The 18,472-nt window shown below is 46.1% G+C and overlaps 3 protein-coding genes across 8 annotated transcripts in view; 2 read left to right on the top strand and 1 right to left on the bottom strand.

Moving 5' to 3' along the window:
* Positions 1 to 471: 471 nt before the first annotated feature.
* Positions 472 to 2,978, top strand: TAF13 (TATA-box binding protein associated factor 13). The gene is made up of 4 exons (XM_039559233.1): positions 472 to 556; positions 680 to 758; positions 1,233 to 1,330; positions 2,326 to 2,978. The coding sequence occupies exons 1-4, from the start codon at positions 530 to 532 to the stop codon at positions 2,494 to 2,496; spliced, it is 375 nt and encodes a 124-aa protein (XP_039415167.1). The 5' UTR covers positions 472 to 529; the 3' UTR covers positions 2,497 to 2,978.
* Positions 2,979 to 3,392: 414 nt separating this feature from the next.
* On the bottom strand, positions 3,393 to 9,606 carry NEPRO (nucleolus and neural progenitor protein; the record flags this gene model as incomplete). Its single annotated transcript, XM_039552450.1, is given in 11 exon segments — positions 3,393 to 4,388; positions 4,844 to 5,094; positions 5,544 to 5,605; positions 6,278 to 6,639; positions 7,516 to 7,593; positions 7,954 to 8,085; positions 8,193 to 8,269; positions 9,039 to 9,166; positions 9,169 to 9,192; positions 9,347 to 9,512; positions 9,514 to 9,606. Coding segments are annotated over 11 exon segments (1,770 nt in total), but the record flags the coding sequence as incomplete, so codon positions are not given.
* The window catches only part of LOC104687075 (protein spire homolog 1-like), a 30,871-nt gene continuing 21,966 nt past the window's right edge, over positions 9,568 to 18,472 (top strand). For 3 of the 6 annotated variants that reach the window (XM_039559214.1, XM_039559199.1, XM_039559217.1), the window contains exons 1-5: positions 9,568 to 11,840; positions 12,289 to 12,453; positions 13,202 to 13,327; positions 13,605 to 13,670; positions 16,533 to 16,694. In XM_039559214.1, coding sequence (XP_039415148.1) covers positions 11,760 to 11,840; positions 12,289 to 12,453; positions 13,202 to 13,327; positions 13,605 to 13,670; positions 16,533 to 16,694 — 600 coding nt within the window. In that variant the 5' untranslated portion in view covers positions 9,568 to 11,759. The remainder of the gene's footprint in view (positions 11,841 to 12,288; positions 12,454 to 13,201; positions 13,328 to 13,604; positions 13,671 to 16,532; positions 16,695 to 18,472) is intronic. The other 3 variants (XM_039559210.1, XM_039559224.1, XM_039559205.1) reach the window with 3 other exon arrangements.

Here is an 18,472-nt window from a genome sequence, read left to right as displayed (position 1 = left end):
ACTGTAGTGATAGGACAAGGGGGAATGGGTACAAACTGAAAGAGGGGACTTACTTTGGGCAACTTGGTCTAGTTGGGAGGTGTCCGTGTCCATAGAAGGGGGGGTTGGGATTAGATCATCTTTAAGGTCCATTATTCCAACTCCTTTACATTCTGTGATTCTGTGAACATGGGCAAGTGTGCCTTGCGGAAGGGAAGGAAAAGCCCCTGCCAACCGAACAGACTGTGAAAAGACATCCTTCCCGACCTCGTGGCTGACCCTCTTTCGAGCAGGGAGGTGGAACAGACACCTCCTGAGCTCACTTTCAAACCACGCTATCCTGATCTGACAATCCAATAATGAGTGTCGTGTACACATTTGGAGAGGGTCACCAGACCTACGCCCCAGCCACTCCGCGGTGCCCTCAGCACCGGCAGGCCCGGCAGCGCCGCCCGCCCCGCCCCGCCCAGCGCAGCACAGCGCAGCGCAGCACGGCGGGGCCGCGGGGCGGGGCCGGGCCGCGGGAGCTGTTCCGGGCCGCCGGGCAGCCATGGCGGATGAGGAGGAGGACGTGCCGGTGAGTGGTGCCGGGGCTGCCCTTCCCGGCGATCCGCAGCTCAGCCGCGGGCGGGAGCGCGGCGGGAAGGGGCCGGCGCCAGCCGGGCGCTGACCGCGGCCTCTCCTCGCTGTGCCCGTGTAGTTCGAAGAGGACGCGGAGGACGCCGGCGGGGGCCTGGACGGCGGGCAGGGCAGGAGGAAGAGGCTGTTCTCCAAAGAGCGTGAGTCGGGCCGGGCCACAGAGCCCTGCCCAGCGCGGACGGGTCACTCAGCTGAAACTTCGAGCTCACAGCTATCGGGGCCCAAAACTCACTGCTCCTTAGCAAAGCAGCGGCTTTCATTCTGTGCCTTGGCTGCAAGTGCAGAAAGCTGCCGCGTAGACCCCCCTCAAAAATACTACTAGTGCATCCTCTGAACCTAGGTGTGCCCGAAGTCAGCTGCGCTGTCAGTGTGCAGTGCTTTACAGCCTAAATGAATATTCAGAGAGCCTGTCCTCAGACATGATTTTCTGTATGTACAGCACCTGGCTTTTGTTGGCTTCTGCTTTTTTCCTGTATGTTTCCTCAAGAATTGTCCTGCCTGACAGACGAGAGTGCCGTCCTGGTGCAGGAATGTGCAGGCTGGTGAGCTCTAACTAGCTGTGTGCAGCACTGAATGGATGAAAGACGCCTCATGCTGAGTGTTTCTTTGTGCAGTAAGGTGCATGATGTATGGATTCGGGGACGACCAGAACCCTTATACAGAATCAGTGGACATTCTTGAGGACCTGGTAATAGAATTTATCACAGAAATGGTAAGTCAGCTCTAGACAGCATGGTCAAAACATCCTCACCAAAACTTTTAGCCTTCTGAAGGTTAATACCTCTGCATTATTTCAGGCTCCAAACTCATGGCATTAGTAGGAGAAACATAAACTTGGATTTTGTTTTTCCAAGATCAAAGCAAAATTTATGCATCTTGCTCCATGTGGGTTTGGAACACTGAAGTCCTTAAGTAGCAGTTAGGTTAGTATTGTAGGAGAGGAAATACCCATCTGACTTTGGGGTTCACTGTGGCGTCACTGTATGTGCAGCTGACAGAAGATAAGGCTCAGATTTGAAAGTCTGTCAACTTTCTGTGTTTGCCCAGTGTCTGTACATGGATGGGAACTTAACTCTGCCCTACAAAAGAAATGCATTCTTGGGCCTGAAGCCATTACTTTTCCGGATCTGGATAGCGTTTCAAAGTATCCAAGCCAGGGCTTGCTTCCAGCAGCAGCCGCTTAGGGTCCCTGTTGTTCTTAGTCTGACATGTCCTGTTCCTGTATCAATGTTGCAATGTTCTTCCTGACTCAGAAACCCATCCTAGTAAGCTGGGAAGATGAGTGATGAGATGTTCTCACAGACCCCTTCTTATTTTGAAAGGTTGGTCTTGCCTATCCTTATCAAAATGGATACACTGTCCCTACACTGTCCTCTGATACGGTTACCTCACATTGCTTCCAAGTTGTGCCTTATCTTCAGGTATTCTGCAGGCTGGGTGTCCTACATGTGATCTGGCCTTAGTTCTGATACCGTTATGTAATGTATATATAGTGGTATGTTTGGGGTCTAAGTGACAGGCAGCCTGGGACAGCAGAGTAAGTCCATGGTCTTCTGGCAAGTTCTCTTGTGACTAGGATGATGGTGCCCAGAACCTGCAATTGCTTGCTTTTTTGTTATAAAATGACAGGAAATAAAGTGGAATTGAGAGCTTAAAAAACCACCATGGCAAAGGAATGCTGCTATCTTTTTTTTTCCCCTCTAACAGACACACAAGGCCATGTCCATCGGGCGGCAGGGTCGGGTGCAGGTTGAGGACATTGTCTTTCTAATACGCAAGGACCCCCGGAAGTTTGCCAGAGTTAAAGACCTCCTAACTATGAATGAAGAACTGAAACGAGCCAGAAAGGCCTTTGATGAAGCAAACTATGGGTCTTGATTTTGTGCACAAGCTGCACTGGAGCATTATTTGGGCATCTGCTGCTCAGTAAGAAGGAAGATCGTGTGTGTTGTTTGGAAGGGTTATTCGGGATGGAGGTCACTGCTGGGATGTCTACCCTCACTCCCAGCCTTTTCTGAGAAATATTCAAGCAGCTGAAATGTTACCTGATTGTATGTGGTATACTTAGGTATTTTTATACCGTTTGATGAAATGAGAAAAAGAGCTGTAAAAATTCCTGCAATGGCAGGAGTCTGTTTGAAGTAGGCCTATGTTCAGTCAGATGGCTCGAGGGCTGATGATTCACGATTCTCTAAAATAATTTCAGTTGTCACTGGGTGTTCCTGTGACAGGAAACCCAGAAAATGGATCTTGGTTATCTGTATAAAGACCTTAAGCCCAAACTACTATCAAAGTTGTGCTCTTTGCTCTGTATATGCTTTTTGAATAAAACATGTTTGTGCTCCCATTTCACAGCTAAATGTACATTGACCAGTTCACACAAGGTGGGTAATACAGGGAGTTTAGCACTTCATAGGCTATGAAGGTTATTTTTGTTTGTCTCAGTGGGCACAGCTCTTTTATTTTCTACCACTATTAAGCCTAAGAAATTGAACTTAGCCCGCTCAGGATTTACTTGTACTACTTATTTGTAGCCCCCTCCATACTGCTGTTATACAGCTGCTCTGTACTAAACCAGATTCCTATTCTTCACTTTGAATTTTTTTTTTCCTTAATACTTCCTGGTGATCCTGATTGTGGGAATTAGTTACAAGCAAGAGCCTGGCAGACACCACTAAGCCCACTGCTTTATCTAACACTATGGGGTACCTGTGCCTTATATTGCCAACCAGGCAGAAACTGCACTTAGATTAAAAAGATTTTGGGGACAGTGAGAAACATGTTCATCAGGAATTTACTGTTGCAGGCCACAGCTGTGCTTTCCCCTGCTTCTGGAACAGCTCAGGGGAGGTAGGTTCAGTTAATTCCTCATTTCAGAACAAGGATAACAAATGCTGAAACAGCAATAATACTGCACATCAAGGCTGTCCCCTGTACAAGGAGCACGGAAGGAAGGGTGTAAGGTTTGGAAAGGTGTTGGCAAGTCTTTTGTCCAAAGCAGCAGTAAGTGATCAGATGCAGCCTTCTCCCATGGATGGTAACTATTTGCACTGTGGATTTGACAGCAGCATTTAACATGTGGTCAAGCAGTAGAGAGGGAACTCTGAGTAAGGGTAACAAAGTCACTGTTCCTGGACAAGGCTATGTAAAAAGACAGATACTATCCAGGTATTTGGAACACCCTTAAAAATAAAAAAGCAGCCATTTAAAAAAAAAGCTGCTTTACAAAAACATAATAAAATGGTTGCTATTTTGTTAACAGAATTCAGAATGTGAGTTACTGACACACCATTAGGGTTCAGAGGGATTTACTTAATAAAAAAACAACAAAAAACTAGAGTGACTTGACCTCTTTCCTCCTTCAAGTCCACGGTCAGACACCTATTGCTGCAAAAATAGAATCAATATCTGTGTGCTCAGCAGCTTCTTTCGACACAGGGCCAGGGCTTGCTTCCAGCAGCAGCCGCTTAGGGGTCCCTGTTGTGCTTAGTCTGTCATGTCCTGTATCGATGTTGCAATGTTCTTCCTGACTCGGAGACCCATCCTGGTAAGCTGGGAGGACGAGGGATGAAATGTTCTCACAGAGCCCAAAAAGCTCAGGAGGCTTTTGCCCAGCGGTCTGTAGAGCTGTCTTCAAGCACGCAGATGATGTGATCCTCCTTCGGCAGAGCCGTGCCCCGAGGCGCTGCTTTGGCCGGCGCGTGTGCTGTGACCCGTACAGGAGGCATTTACAGACAGATGTTTTGACACAGCGCAGCTTTTTCTTCAAGCTTAAGGGGAGGAAAGTGCACAAAACAGAACTTTATCAGCTAGTAAAATGTTACATCATTTGGAGTTTGGAGAGATTTGCTTATTAGCCCTCTCTATCATTTTCCTTATCATACCAAGGAAACAGAACAGCACCTTGTACAATAGTAGCCAGGGCAGTCTGAATAAAGACAGCCCTTGTCTCATACAGTTGTTACAATTAAACATGAAATAATTTAAGTTGCATTTTCATCCTCCCTCTTAATACTGTACATTTGTTAGCCTTTTAAATCCTTTCACAAGTGACTGAAGCTAAACAGAATGCTCACGTCAGAGTGCCCAGTAACCTGAACTAGTGATCCTGTTTGAATTTTAAAAGAATGGCTTAGACCACTGTGTTTCACTATACAAGAGCAAAATTCTTAATATTAAAATATAAAGTGTTAGACTCAGAAATCCCACACCCATGCAAAACTACCTGCATCCTTGAGCCTCCACATGGTGCAGCCGGTTGCTTTTCAACAACTTGTTACGCAGAAAATAGGCTTCTGATTTGAATTTGTTGGTTTTGCACCACAGAATAGCTTTTCTGAGTGCCTCTGACAGCTCCCCAAATGATGCAGCTGTTTGGACCATCTGCACAAAAGATCCAGTATGCTGTGATTTTGCTATCCGAGAGGAGGGTGGTGCCAACTTTGCTTTAAAAGGTGTTGATGCAATGCTTAGACCCTGAAACAAACAGTAACAGAAAGTGTTGTAAAAAGATGATGTGTCTGATCCTTTCTGCTGGAAGGGAACAGAACACAGGGGTTTTTGTGAGAACACTCCTTATTTTCTAAGGATAAAAGGGAACAGCGATCTTGTTTTGTGGAATACAGAAAGAAGAGGCAGATAATTAGAATTTGTATTCCTGTCTACTACTGACTTGCTCTCTGGTCATTTCATGTGACAAACCAACAAATGCCCAAATTCCTAAGCAGAAATAAGTAGCAATTTTCTGTGAAAAGCTTCCACACTAACTTGGGTTGTTAGGCAAAAATAAGGCAGGAAAAAGGGACATTTTCAATCAGGGATATCGTGTTTCAAGTGTTAAGAGTCTTTAAAACAACAAAAAAAACCTATTACATAAAAAAAAAATGAAACCACCAACCTAATATATAAAACAATACCATACAAACCTCTTGTGCTGGATGTCTGGATGGCCTAAGCAAGGTCTTCACATCAAACCCTGGGTGCTTCCCTACAGAGAGAGAGGAGAGTTCCCATTACAACACCAAGACAGTTTTATTTCTTTGCATGGAAATGCCACAGAGCTCTCGGCAGGCTCCCACCTGTACTCAACATTTTCAGGCAGACTCAAGGGAACTGCACTCATTGCGCACTGCAGCTGGCAAGGAATGAAGAGCATGCAGAGGTTTACAGATGGCTGCAAAGTAGAGCTCAATGGGTAAAAGCTTCACACCAACACTTGGATGGCTGCAGTCACTGGCCATAGCCGTGACTGCAGAGGAAGACTTGGGCATAGTCCAGAACAGCAAGTGCAGGATACTTGCATCCTGTACCTACAGCCTCACCTACTCTTGTAGGGACTGCAGACAGTGCCCTTAGCTTGTTATCTACACAAAATCAGGAAAGTACAAGTAACTATTTTCAGGACCTATATACTGCATTCATTACCTGCTTCTCTCCAGACTGTATCCTGTTTAAAAGAACCGCCCCAAAAAATCATGATACTGACATTATCCACAGCTTTATAAAGGCAAGGGTACATGCAGCATTCTCTTCTCCCAAGGACAGGGAGTTTGTACCAGAACCACACTGTGGGCAGTAGAACTGCTTGGCCCTGTTGGACAGAAGTTGCAGTCAGTCTCTGAGGTGTCAGAAACCATTACACTGTGGCACAAGGCTTTACCTCTCCTGGCTCTGGGCACCACAACTGTCTCTCCAATGTCCACGGGGCACGGGATGCTATGGCTTTTCACGGCACTTGTACAGGTCTCAGATTTTCTCTTTTTCCCAACCTTTGATACTGCCTCTGGCATTGCTGGGAAGAGCTTCTTCATCCAGCTGGTAGACTTTTTGGTTGTAAGCATTTTAGCCTTTTGCTTCTTTGCCTCAGAGGATACATTAACTCCAAGGAAGTCGCTGATATCAGAAGGGAAGGTAAACCCCTTGATATAGGGTGTCTGTTGGGTCTCAGATACCAGATGAAGCGTTGTCCACAGCGCACCATACAAGGATGTGAGGGTCTGCAATACACACCTGTACTGAATCCTGAAGACAGAGGACAAAAAAGTATGGAGTCTCCTCTAGCAAAACATTATGCACACTGAACAACTACCTTCAGCTCAGGTAAGAGATTCCAAGGTGCCCTTTCCCTATTTCCCCTCAGTACAAACGTACTTTTTTACACTTCATCACCCTGCTTTCCTTAAGTCTGAGGTTTAAGGAACTGTTCCAGATCAGAATGTAGAAGTGACTTAACTAGTAATTCCTGATCAGGAGCCCCTTTGCTTCTGTACAGTTTTGCTGAGTGCCACACTTGGAACCCATCAGGTTCTTGGGTCACATCCAAATCAGTCGCCAGGAAGTCTTCCCACAAAAGCACCCTGTACCACCTTAAGCCTGATGCCAAAGAATTGCCTGCTCTACGTTTCCTGGAGATACAAGATTTCTTGTGCCAAAGAAAGTTCTTCTAACAATGCTGTTACTCCTTCAGCTACAGACAGCAGTTATTCTCGCAGACTGAGAGAGATCAGAACACCAATTTCCCTGGAAAACTCAGCAGTATAATAGAACATGTTTATCCCAGCCTTTCCATTTCAGCATGAGGCAGGACTTACTGCTTGCTGCACAGAGCACCAGGTGTTTGTGGCAGGCTGACACTAACACTGATTTCATTAGAGCTTCATACAGTTTGCTAAGATCCAAGAACAAAGCCTTTCATAAGTGCATTTAAGAAGTCTCTCCTCACTTGCACAACTCTGCAGGTGCTAGAATCAAGTCCAAAAGCATCGAGGGACCTTCCCTTCTCCTCCTCCCAACTGAATAAAGCTCCCCTTAGCAGCAAAGCCTAATTACAAGCCCTTCTCCCTGACAGGCACATCAAACAGACAGACACAAACAAGACAGACTTTTGAACACACGAACCAGAGCCGGCTCAGGAGCCCTGAAGCCACAGTGTTCAGGAGTATGAATTCCTTCGAGCAGAGGTGTTTAATGGACAAGCTGAAGATTACAGCAGTTAAGGTTAAAAAAAAAATAAACAGCATGTAATGAGATTTGCTGAACACACCAACTAGAGGCAATTCGCAAGGCGATATCCTGGAATAATCTGGGAGATGAGCAGCCAAACTTTGGATTGCTCAAGGCCAGAACAGCTGCCAGCCAACAGCCTGAGCTTCCTACATAATAACTTGAAAATAAGGTGAATAAGGTGTTTGGCTATCAAAGAAACTTCAAGTTGTACAAATGAATTGCACGGTTGAGTCCATCAGCAATACAGGGAGGGGCCTAGAGCAGACCCAGATTTGGTCTCATGAGGTGCTACTGGTGAACTCTAAGATTTCTACGGTGAAAAAAGGATACAGAAAAGCTTTACAGCAACAATCCAGTAGACGCAGTACGAGCTTGCAGCCTCCCAATACCTTCAAAGCCACTGTTTCCAGCATAGGCTGGCTGGGAACCAAGCATTCTGTCTGGGCTTCGGATGCATTTTTCCTGTGTTGATACAGAGATGAGGGGTTGGTTATGAACTAGCATCCTCTTCCTTTAGCGCTGCAGATGGAGTTAATGGATAGTACAAGATATAGGACCATGACACTTACTTCGGAATCAGTTCTACCAGAGTTTCCAGGCTGCCCACCAGATTCATTTTCCATAGGCGCTTCAAACATTGTTCTACCTTTAAAAAAAGAAAATTCCTTTGACTGGTATTTTGAGATACTGAGTGCCCTGGTCAAAGAACTGTCACTATATTAAATGACACCTTCTCCTTATCAGTTTAACAGCCCAAACTGCAGGTTTGTGTCATGGGATGTTCTGGGATGTTTCTGCATCTGCACTGTGATGAAAAACATCCCTTCATCACTCTACTGAAAATAAGGAATTACGTGAAGGACTGGAGTAGGCTGTGTTTAATTGGTGCTGCATGATTTCCCCTGCTGTATACAATGGCCTTTAGTACTGGCTGTCAAAAGGAAAACACATAAACAAATCAAGAAGGTAAGCACCATTCCTGCTCGATTTTGAAACAATTATTAATGAAGATGATGACACCCCCTTTCCTGGAAAATTGGCAAGGTGTTCACTTTTCAGCTTAAACCAGAAAGTATCTAATAAAGTAGGCTAGGATTATTATTCCATCCTCCCATTATTACAATTAGTTGAGAATGATGTCCCTGTATTACTCATGTATTCAAAGATATGGAATTGTACCTACTTCAGGTCTCAGTGTGAGTATTGGAGACCACGGCTGGAAAATGGGAACTGCACTCGCTGTACAGAGCCAAGAAACCCACTAGGCTCAACTATGAGGGGACAAAAATGCACCTGCTCCCACACATTTTTTGCACGATGCTCCGGGCGCCAAGTGCTGCTCCAAAGGCTTTTCAGGGAGTGGTGACTGGGAGCCGGGAGTACCCAGCTGCCGCCCAGGCGGGGTTGGTGCTCACCTGCTGCAGGGCCAGGTAAGGCCGGTGCCGGAGCAGCCTGCTGTGGTACACGTAGAGCACGGCACGCAGCACGCGTCCCTCGGCGGCCAGGCCCGGCCCCGTCAGCCGCTTCCCGGCGATGTCGCACGCCGCCGTAGCACCGACAGCAATCTCACTGTGGACGAGACCCGGGCACCGCCTCAGCGCCGGGCACCAGCACCGGGCACCACCTCAGCGCCCGCTCCGGCTCCCACCGATCGACCACCCACCGCAAACGCCCGGGAGCGGCTTCAAAAACCCCCCATCCCCCCTCGGCACCGCGCCGGGACCTGCGGGGTGTTGGGCCGCCAGCGGCACCGTGGCGCTGCTCGCGGGCCAGGGCACATCCAGCCGATTCCAGGGCGCGTCCCGCCCGTCCCACGCCGCCCTGGGCGCCGCCATCTTCCCGCTGCGCGCGGCGAGCCCTAGCGTGGGCAGGACCATCCGGGCGAGCCGGCGGGAGAGTCGCGGGCCGGACCAAGTCACCTCGCGGGGGTGCGTCATGGCCCGGGGCTGCCGCTGATATACTGCATTCCCAAATGCCATAAGCGAGAAGGGAAATAAGTAGACATTTTGAGTGTTATTGACACTTTCTAAACCTCGCAATTCTCCAGTGTGTGCCTCGGGAGCTGTGGCCGTTGGGAACCAGCCCAGCAGCAGCTGAGCTGCTCCGTGAGGCGGTGCAGGGGTGTTCCGGGGGTGACCCCAGTCCCCAGCGCTGCAGCTGTGCCGTCCCATGTCACACACAGCCCTCAAAGTGCTGGAAAAGCTGCGTGACTGGCTTCACACCAGGAGCAATTCATATCCGGACTAGAGGATATAGTCTTAAGATGCACCAGGGAAGGTTCAGGTTGGACATTAGGAAGAATTTCTTCACAGAAAGGGTGATTAGGCATTGGATTGGGCTGCCCAGGGAGGTGGTGGAGTCACCATCCTTGGGGGTGTTTAAGGAAGGACTGGACGTGGCGCTCAGTGCCCTGGTGTAGCTGACACTGGTGTTCGGTCACAGGCTGGACTCGATGATCTCAGCTCTTTTCCCGCCCAGCTGATCCTGTGGTTGTGTGGCACCGGCGTTCTGAGCAAGGAAGGCCCTTGCTGCCCACAGCCCGGGTACCCGCCCCGCCGTCCCGACCGCTCCATGCTCCCAACCCCTGCTGCCGGAATTTGCTGTGGCAGGGACAAAGGGGCACTGCCAGGCCTGTGACGGATGCACGTGCCCCATGGAGTTGACTGCTGTAATGTATTACTGTTGGTGGAATAGTTTCCTATCAAAAAGATTCTTGCGGTGTTCTGAGTTCTCCTCAAATACAAGACATTTCCTGCCTCTTTCCCTCCCTGCCTGAAGTTGAATGTACTCTTCCTACTTGCAAACATTGGGATTCCAATTGATATATTTTTTAGGAACAAGGGAGTTAAATTGAGCACAATTTTTGTACACTCTTCTCTTGATTCCATTTTGTTGTACACTTACTCTGTTCTTTTAAGAAATCTCATACAGATACAGATAAAGTCATGTCCCTTTAAAAGGACAGAGCAAAAATTGCCATTAATGGTTGCACCTGGGGGAAGAGCGATAAGAGCAAACCAAGAGGTAGAACTGATAAAAGGCTGCTGTGAGCACTTGCCTATCCTAGAAAAGGGAGTGTTAAGCTCCCTAGGCATAGAGTGGTGATTAGAGGTGAAAAGAAAAATGGAGCCTCCAGAGTGTGAGCAGAGGATCACAAAGGTCTCTCTAGCTGAGCTTCTGAGGTGTTTTGAACATCCTATAAGTGAGGAGCAAGCCTGGGCTATCTGCTTTCAGTGTTGCAGAAAAATAGAGCAGTTGGCTCAGGGGCTGTTCCCATCACTCCATTCTGTATTTATAAAAGGTTCTGGGAGCATCTTTATCCATGCTGATGGTACTGCTTCCTTCAAGGTCTACCACAAATCTGGTAAGAGCATTGGTAGCTGCGGATGCCGAGGGCTGTTCCCCTAACAGACTGAAGTGTGCGGACAAAGTAGGGGAAATTTCTTTTCCCCTACTTTTTTTTGTTTTTCTTTTCCCCTCTCTTTTCTCTGTACGTTGTCATGGAGCTATTCTCCTGCCTGTACTTCATTTCAGAGGACTTTAGATGAGTGGTAATACAGATGTATGACCTACTGATTTCTCTTGTAGTGCTCTGTTGAATCATTTGGTTTTAGGGAATAGCTGTGATGAAAGCCTTCTACCACTCATGTTATTTGAAATAAATAGTCTGAGGCTTTGTTATATGTACTGCTCTGTTCATCTTCCAGCATATGGTTCCTTTGTTATGGTAACTCTCACAGCAGATTTATGATTGGTACTTTCCCTTTTTTTGGTCACTATGTGTAGCCAGCAAGTGGCAACCAGTCTGTGTTAGGAAGGGCTTGGTTGGGCTGCAGCAGAGGTCAGTGCTAGGCTAACTCTTCAGGGACTAGAGTAGGTAGTAAAGAATAAAGACAAAGATCCTGTGCCTTCCCTGTGGTTGGATATCAATTAGCAAACAACAAAATGCAGTAGCTGTTACTTTGGGCTAATGCTCACAGTAGCATGAGTCTCCTATGTTGCTTTCCAGGACTCCCCCAAATACAGGCCTACTTTCCCCAGGTGGGACTGACTGTAGTCAGAGGAGTTAGTTACCTTATTAAAAAAAATGCTTCCTGTTCCCCTCCCTTGAAAAGGGTTCTAAAAGCTGTTTATCAATGCCTGTACAGATGTCTTTCTCCCCTGACCCTCATTTTTCCCTTTCAGATGCTGGCAGCATTCAGCAGTCAGAGGACAAGGTAAGCCTGTGTCTTTACCTTCACTGTGTTTGCAGAGATAATCCTGTTGTAGTAGAAGGCCAGCTCAGGAGATGCAGATGTCTTTGGAAACTATCAAGGTGCTTAAATTTGCTGTGCCCTGTGAGAGTGACTTCCCTGCAACCAGGAAAAGGAAACAAAATTCTTGGACTGAATTTAAGTAAGACAATGGGACTGGGAAACAATGTGGACAGATGCTGCCTACTGTGGAATAGAACAGAGTCTTTCTGTCTTGATAACAGATATCTTAGGGCTGCCAATTAAGGCCATTTAAAAACTTTAAACCAGCTTAAATGGAGGGTATATCTCATCCTGAGAGATGTGCTCAGTCCTTGGGAGCAGAGGAGGGTACTGGAATGGTCGAAAGTGAAAGCTGTGATGTTCTCCACAATGCTTTGTGCTGCACTGCTTCCTTGGTCTCTGTCCGCAGCTGTTGGAGTACTTGGGAATGGTGATCTATGAAGCCCTGGACTGGGGAATCGACAGCCAAGTGGAGCGAGAACTGAGTGATCCTTTGGAGAAACTGCTGTGCCTCATGTTGAAACTGGATGACAAGGCAATGAAACCACCAGTCACCCTGCAGGATGTTATCAAGGTTTCCTTCTTCCCACTTAGTAAATATAGCAGGTTTAGAGGAGTTGATGGAACAGTGCCGTTAACCAAGAGGCAAGACCGCTTCTGGGAAAAAGCTGGGTGGGCTGTTGGAGGACACAGAGGGAGCATTGGCTTTCCCATCAGAGGGAAAAAGTAAAACCATTTTAGGTGTTTGTAAGTGCCCATGGAAAAGAATTAAGAAGGAAGACTGAGCATGGCTTTCCCATAGCTGTGTCTACAAAATCCTGTACACAGTCTCCAAATTCAATACCTAGAACACTATGGATATTGAAAAAACTTGCTTTGCATAGAATTCAGCTTCTGCAAAGGCTGGGATTTGAATGTCTCAATTCAAACAAATATTTCCCCCTCAGCCATAATTTAAAGGTATGAGAAACTTCCCATCCCTCTGTCTGATCAGCGCAGGGAAAACGAACAGGGCAAGTGACTCCACCTGCTGTGGGTTGTTGTTCTTTGAACTGGAGGCTTCCCCTTTCAGGTGCTTGTTTCAAAGCACACCTTATGGAAAACAAGGTATACAAATAACACAGCTGCTTCCATTATTGTACGTAAAAGATTGGACATCTTCCTTCTTTGTTCCTCTGTATCTGCAATAGAAAAAAATATAAAGGGGCAGTGAAGAAGATGATTTTTAACCATGGACTGAGGAAACTGAATCTTGCTTTATTCCATCCTACCATGATTTTTTAAATTTCAAGATCTTTTTAAAATAGCTGCACTTCTTTCAGGTCTGCGAGGAGCACTTGTCCAGGCCTTCTGAGGCTACCAGCCACTATGAAATGACTTGTAGGAGTCTGTTTACTGAATATATGGAACTTCAGAAGCTTGTAACCATCATCCAGACCTCCAAAGAGGTACATTACCCATTAGCTGCTATTCCCTCTACCTTCACACACTCACCAAGTTCTAAAGTAACCTTCTTATTGCACTAGAAGTGGAGCACCTGGATGAAGGTCTGTTTTCACTATGTGAATAGCTGCTGGCTCTGCACCACTTTTATTTATTGTAGCATTTGAAAGTTTAGGTGTTTAGAGCTTCTAGGCTTTTCAGATAAACATTAGTAATTTATGCTGGATAGACAGGAGATCACTGAAGAGTGTAAAGTAATGACCTCATGTGCTTGCTTCTCAGAGACTGAGAAAAATGGATGTGGAAGATTGGGTGGAAAACCCCATTCAAAAGAAGAAAACCCATGGTGTAAGGGATTTATTTTCTTCATTATGGGGGACTGGGTTTTTTGGTCAGTATTGGCTCTCTGAGGCTTTCCATTGATTCTTCTATGAAAAATAGAGCTTGAACACAAATTAAACTGCTTAGGTTGTTCAGGAGCCTGAGTAGTTAAAGACTTGTTTGCAAAACAAGCTGGGGAGTGAACTTGAAGTTAAACTATTTCATATGTCAACCTCACGTGGACTTCTATTCTACCCAAAGATTGTCTTTGTGGTCCAACTTAAACCACTTCTAAAAATGAAGTTGGAGGCAGTCTTTGGAGTAAGTGCCCATAAGTAGTTACTCAGGCTCTTTCTACCCGCAAATGAGCCCCAAATTCCAGCTCTTGGCAGGAACTGACATCTGCCAAAAGCAATCTGTTCCTTTCTCATAGCTGGACTGAGAACTCCCAGAAACCTGTTCTGTTGTTGGTAGTCCTGAGGTGGACTAGCTCACTCTTATTATGTGGGATCTCTGTTGGTCAGGACTGGCAGGGACTGAAGGCCAGTAGCACTGTCCATCTTTGTGGTTGTGCAGCTCCAGCAGCTCAAACAAAGGGGTGAAGGAGGGTGAGGAGATGTCTCTCCAGCCTTCTGTGCACTGCCTTTCTTGCCTTTGCCTTTTGTCCTTCCATAGACATTGGACTGTGTGGTTGGGGCAGGGAAAGCAACTTGCTGTGCTCTTTTCAAGGCTCTACACAGTCAGGGCTCAATCAGAAACAAATAGCTTCAGGCTGGAGCTCTGCCCAGCATAAACAAATGCTCTGTAGTCTGGAGTCTGTGGAGACAAACAGCAAGCCCCAAGAGACTTGTGGACTTGCTCCCTTTGTCTAAATAGCACTTGCTTTGAAGCGTGCTCAAACTATTTGTATGAAAATGTTTGTGAAATGTGTGTTTGGGCATATTCTCAATTTTGTGATCTATTAAAATAAACTGGCAAGCTATCTCAAACCACAAACTCATCAACTGCTGTAGCTCTTTTCTGCAGGGAATACATGAATAAATACATGGACTTTGCCGTGTGGCCCGAAGGCCAGTGTATTTGGCCTCTGCTCCTTCAGGAGACATGAATTCCAAAAGCTGGATGTCTGTTGCAAATCCTCTGCCTCTAGTTTCCAAGTCCTTAAGCACCAGTTGATTGCATTGCTCTGACAAACTCTTGAGTTTAAAATAACCAGGATGCCATCTTCTCTGTGATCCCACAGATTAGAGCTGATGCCTTGAGTGGTGCTAAGCAGGTAATGTGCTCTATGGACCACACTTTTTCATGTTGACTGATATAAAACAGGTCTTCTGAAATGCAGACTACAGCCTGACAGCATGCAGGGTTGTACAGTTTCAGCAGAGCTTATTTCTACATGTCCCTTGTTGGTATTCACCTTGAAATCTAAGCAGTGAGACCTGTTAGAAACTCAGCTGTTTTACCACTCACTGTTGAACTCAAGGCAATGGGTTTAGAGTGTTGTAGTCCTTTGTCTTGTACTGCATAGGTTGTGGAAAGTTTAGGTGGCTTTTGACAATACATGGGATGGCACAAATAGAATAATTGCAGTGATCCAGTCAGTAGGGAAATAAAAGCATGAGTGCTAATGATGTCACCAACATCTGAAAAATGTTTTGGGTGTGCAAGTTGCTCTGAAATGACCAGCTGGAGGCAATTCTTGTCCCCAAACTAATGTGGCAATATTACAGTACAGAAGTCTCTCTTCAGGTCATGTCTCTCAGTCAAGTTCAGTTGCCATGTGAAATACAACTCTATAAAGTGCAAATGCCTTGGAATAAGCTATTCCAAAAGTCTCAAGTACTGACGACTTTGCCCAGAGACTTTTGTGTGTTCTCCCACACAGTATTAAATATAGCCTAGAAGATATGTCTAGTGTTTGATCATTCTTTGAGAGTTCTAGTTCTCTGGAGTTGAGGTATGACTGTACCAAAGCCAGGCTAAAACAGTCCAACAAAAATATGTCTCCTTGAAGGCAGCCATCAGGCAGAGATTGCCTAAGACTCTTCTTGGTATCTGAAGGAGTGAGTTGAGAGAAGGTGCTTCATGCTGTAAGTAGAAAAGAGAGAGAAGCTTAAGTCAGATACTTTGTTCTGAGGCAGTTTTCTAAAATGTTTTGCTTCCCTATCACTGTTTCTAATACCATGACTTGTTCTTACTCAATTTGCCACCGGGGTCCAGATAAGCTGTTGATTTAGCACTTCTGTTACAATGTTGTCTAAACATGCTATTGAGTTGATTATTTTTTTTCCTGCCTTTAACTTTTGTTGGGTTATACTGCATGCCTGAACATCCTCAGATACTAGTACAGAAACAGGATGAGCAGATGTCAGGGTTTTTAGCTTGTGTCTCCAGGCTGAGATTACTAACCTATGCTGCCTTTAAGTATGAGATCCCTTCCCACTTGTCGTCTTCTTTTGTTTCTGGGTACTTCAACCCTTGGTTTCTGAAAATTTAGGGGATTTTAATGTTAAGATTTGGGGTTTCATTCCCAGTGTTTCTTAGGATCCAGTAAGATGAAAACACCCTTGCACCTGGAGCACTTGCAGAAAGAAAATGTCTATTAATTTACCTGGCAGCAAAAGCTGTATTTTGCTGAAGTACATCCATAATGTTAATGACAAAATTTGGGAATGAGCTTGGTAAGCCAGCTACCAGTTTCCTTGTTGTAAATTAACTTCTTTGGTACTGCTCCCTGATCTGGAAGTGAGGAGAAGGGCATGTTAGGGACACAATTCTGTGTTTCTGAATGACTTCAGCTGTTAAGTGTGCCCTGTTACATGGAGGGAGGGGATGCTGCTCTGAAAGTTCTAGCCAGCTACTGACTTGGCCCTTGCTGGTTTCTCCAAGGCATCCCTGTGGCCTGGTGTCATCTGTGAGCTGCAGACTGGCGTGAGGCTGCGCAAGGCCGCTGAGCGACCGCAGCGTTGTGTGTCTCCAAAAGAACGCATTCGCTCTCCCTACGAGCTACTTTTGGATGACATTCAGCACAAGAGGTACACCCTGCGGAAGGTGAGTGACTGGAGTCAGCAGACAACTTTGGAAACATCTGCTCTACTTAATTTCTGAGCAGTATGTGTTGAGACCTCTTCTCCAAAGGCTTGTCTTTCTCAAAGGTACACAACAGTTCCATGGAATAGACTCTTGCTTGCTTGTGCTTTCCACCTTGGACACTTGTGTCCTTCCAGGCTCCTTGAGCTGAGCTGTGCCTGGCATCTTTTACTTGTTGCCACGTCTTCCCAGGTACTGTGGTGTGTATGCAGGTGCAAAAGCCCTTTTGAGACAGTTCTCTGCTCAGCCTCAGGCAGAGGCCTCTGGGCAGTGCACTCAACTACTGCAGGAGTTTAGTCAGGGTAAAAGATGTTGAGCCTCTCTCGGGGAGGGGTAGGGACTTCCAGCTTCACCACTTGGTTGGTGAAGATGACCAGGTACAAAAATGTCTGGGGTGTCTCTAAAGGCTTGGGATGCTCTTTGCTTGCTGCAGCTTGAGCTGGGAATGATGAGCAGATCTAAAACATTGGCACAAGGCCTTGTGGCATTGGCATGCTTTGCAAACAGACGTCTTGGCAGCAGATGAGACACAACTCTTCTTGTAATAAAGAGCGGTATTACAAAAAGTGAAAACTTTGCATACTGCACTAGGCATCAGCTTTTTTCTCCTCTGTGTTGGTGCTGCTAGAGTGTAGCAGGTTTAAAAGCTTCAGCTAAACCATGCACCTCTATAAAATCCCAGCTCTTGCTTGGCTTGACTCTGCCTCCAGGTAAGGCTATGTCATGTGTTTGGAGATTATCTATTGATGGATATGTAAATTAATAGTATTGGAAAGGAGACAGTGCATCATAACTAACTTGTATTCCTTGCAATGTACTGTGTATCAATTCACTGTGCAGTACAGAACTGTAACTCAAGGTGGCAGGATGATCTGGGTCTTGGGGTTTGTTTTTGTGTTGTTTTTTTTTTCCCTTTCCTTTTTTTCCTTTTTGGTAACTTTTTTCTTTGGTCCACGAGAAGCACAAACATGTTTGAAGAGTAGTAGTCAGAAATACTGAAAGAAAGCAGAGTGCTACTGCTCAGGTCTTTGTGAAGGCTCTTAAACTAGGATTTCCCCATCTGCAAAGCTATTTTAAAGCTTGTCTAGCAAAGAGTGGTCTAATTTGCAAATGAATGAAAGCACAGCTAGTGTGGGAAGCTGTAGTGTTGTTCTACCTGCACTCCCACGTGTTCTGAAGTTGTACACACAAGTGAAAGTAAATGGCATGGCCTCAAAATAGGAATAAGTGAACAAGGCAGCTAAAGACATGCATGTGCAATTGACTTTTTTGCCAGTTCTCCCCTATGCAAGCACAGGACTTGATGCTTCACATGAATATCTGCCCTGCAATTCTATCTTGCTATTGTTCCTAGTTTATGTAGGGCTGTAAGCCAGTCTCTGGGACTCTGGCTTATGCATACAGCTGCCTGCTGCTACTGTTCTTGTTAGTCTTGTTAACCCGTTCCATTGCTCTCCTCCCTGGAGCCGAGCTTTTACTGGTGAATATGGTGTGACCATGGTGGTTGTCAGGATCACTCCTGGCATTAGTGTGTGAGCATGAGGGTTTTCCAGCAGCTTCTCAGAGCAGTTCATGAGCTGCTGGGGCTAGAAGGCTTTATGCTCCTTGTGCAAGCCTCTAAGGGCTGTGCAGTACTTCCGATTGCCTCTGGTTTGCCATCGGCAAATCTTACCCTACCAAAAACCCATGTAAGGAAACTCCATTATTCTACACTTGCTGACTCTTTGTTTTGTTTAGGT

This window comes from Corvus cornix, chromosome 1 (genome assembly GCF_000738735.6).
Source record: "Corvus cornix cornix isolate S_Up_H32 chromosome 1, ASM73873v5, whole genome shotgun sequence".
NCBI lineage: Eukaryota > Metazoa > Chordata > Aves > Passeriformes > Corvidae > Corvus > Corvus cornix.
This window is presented reverse-complemented; position numbering and strand designations above follow the sequence as displayed.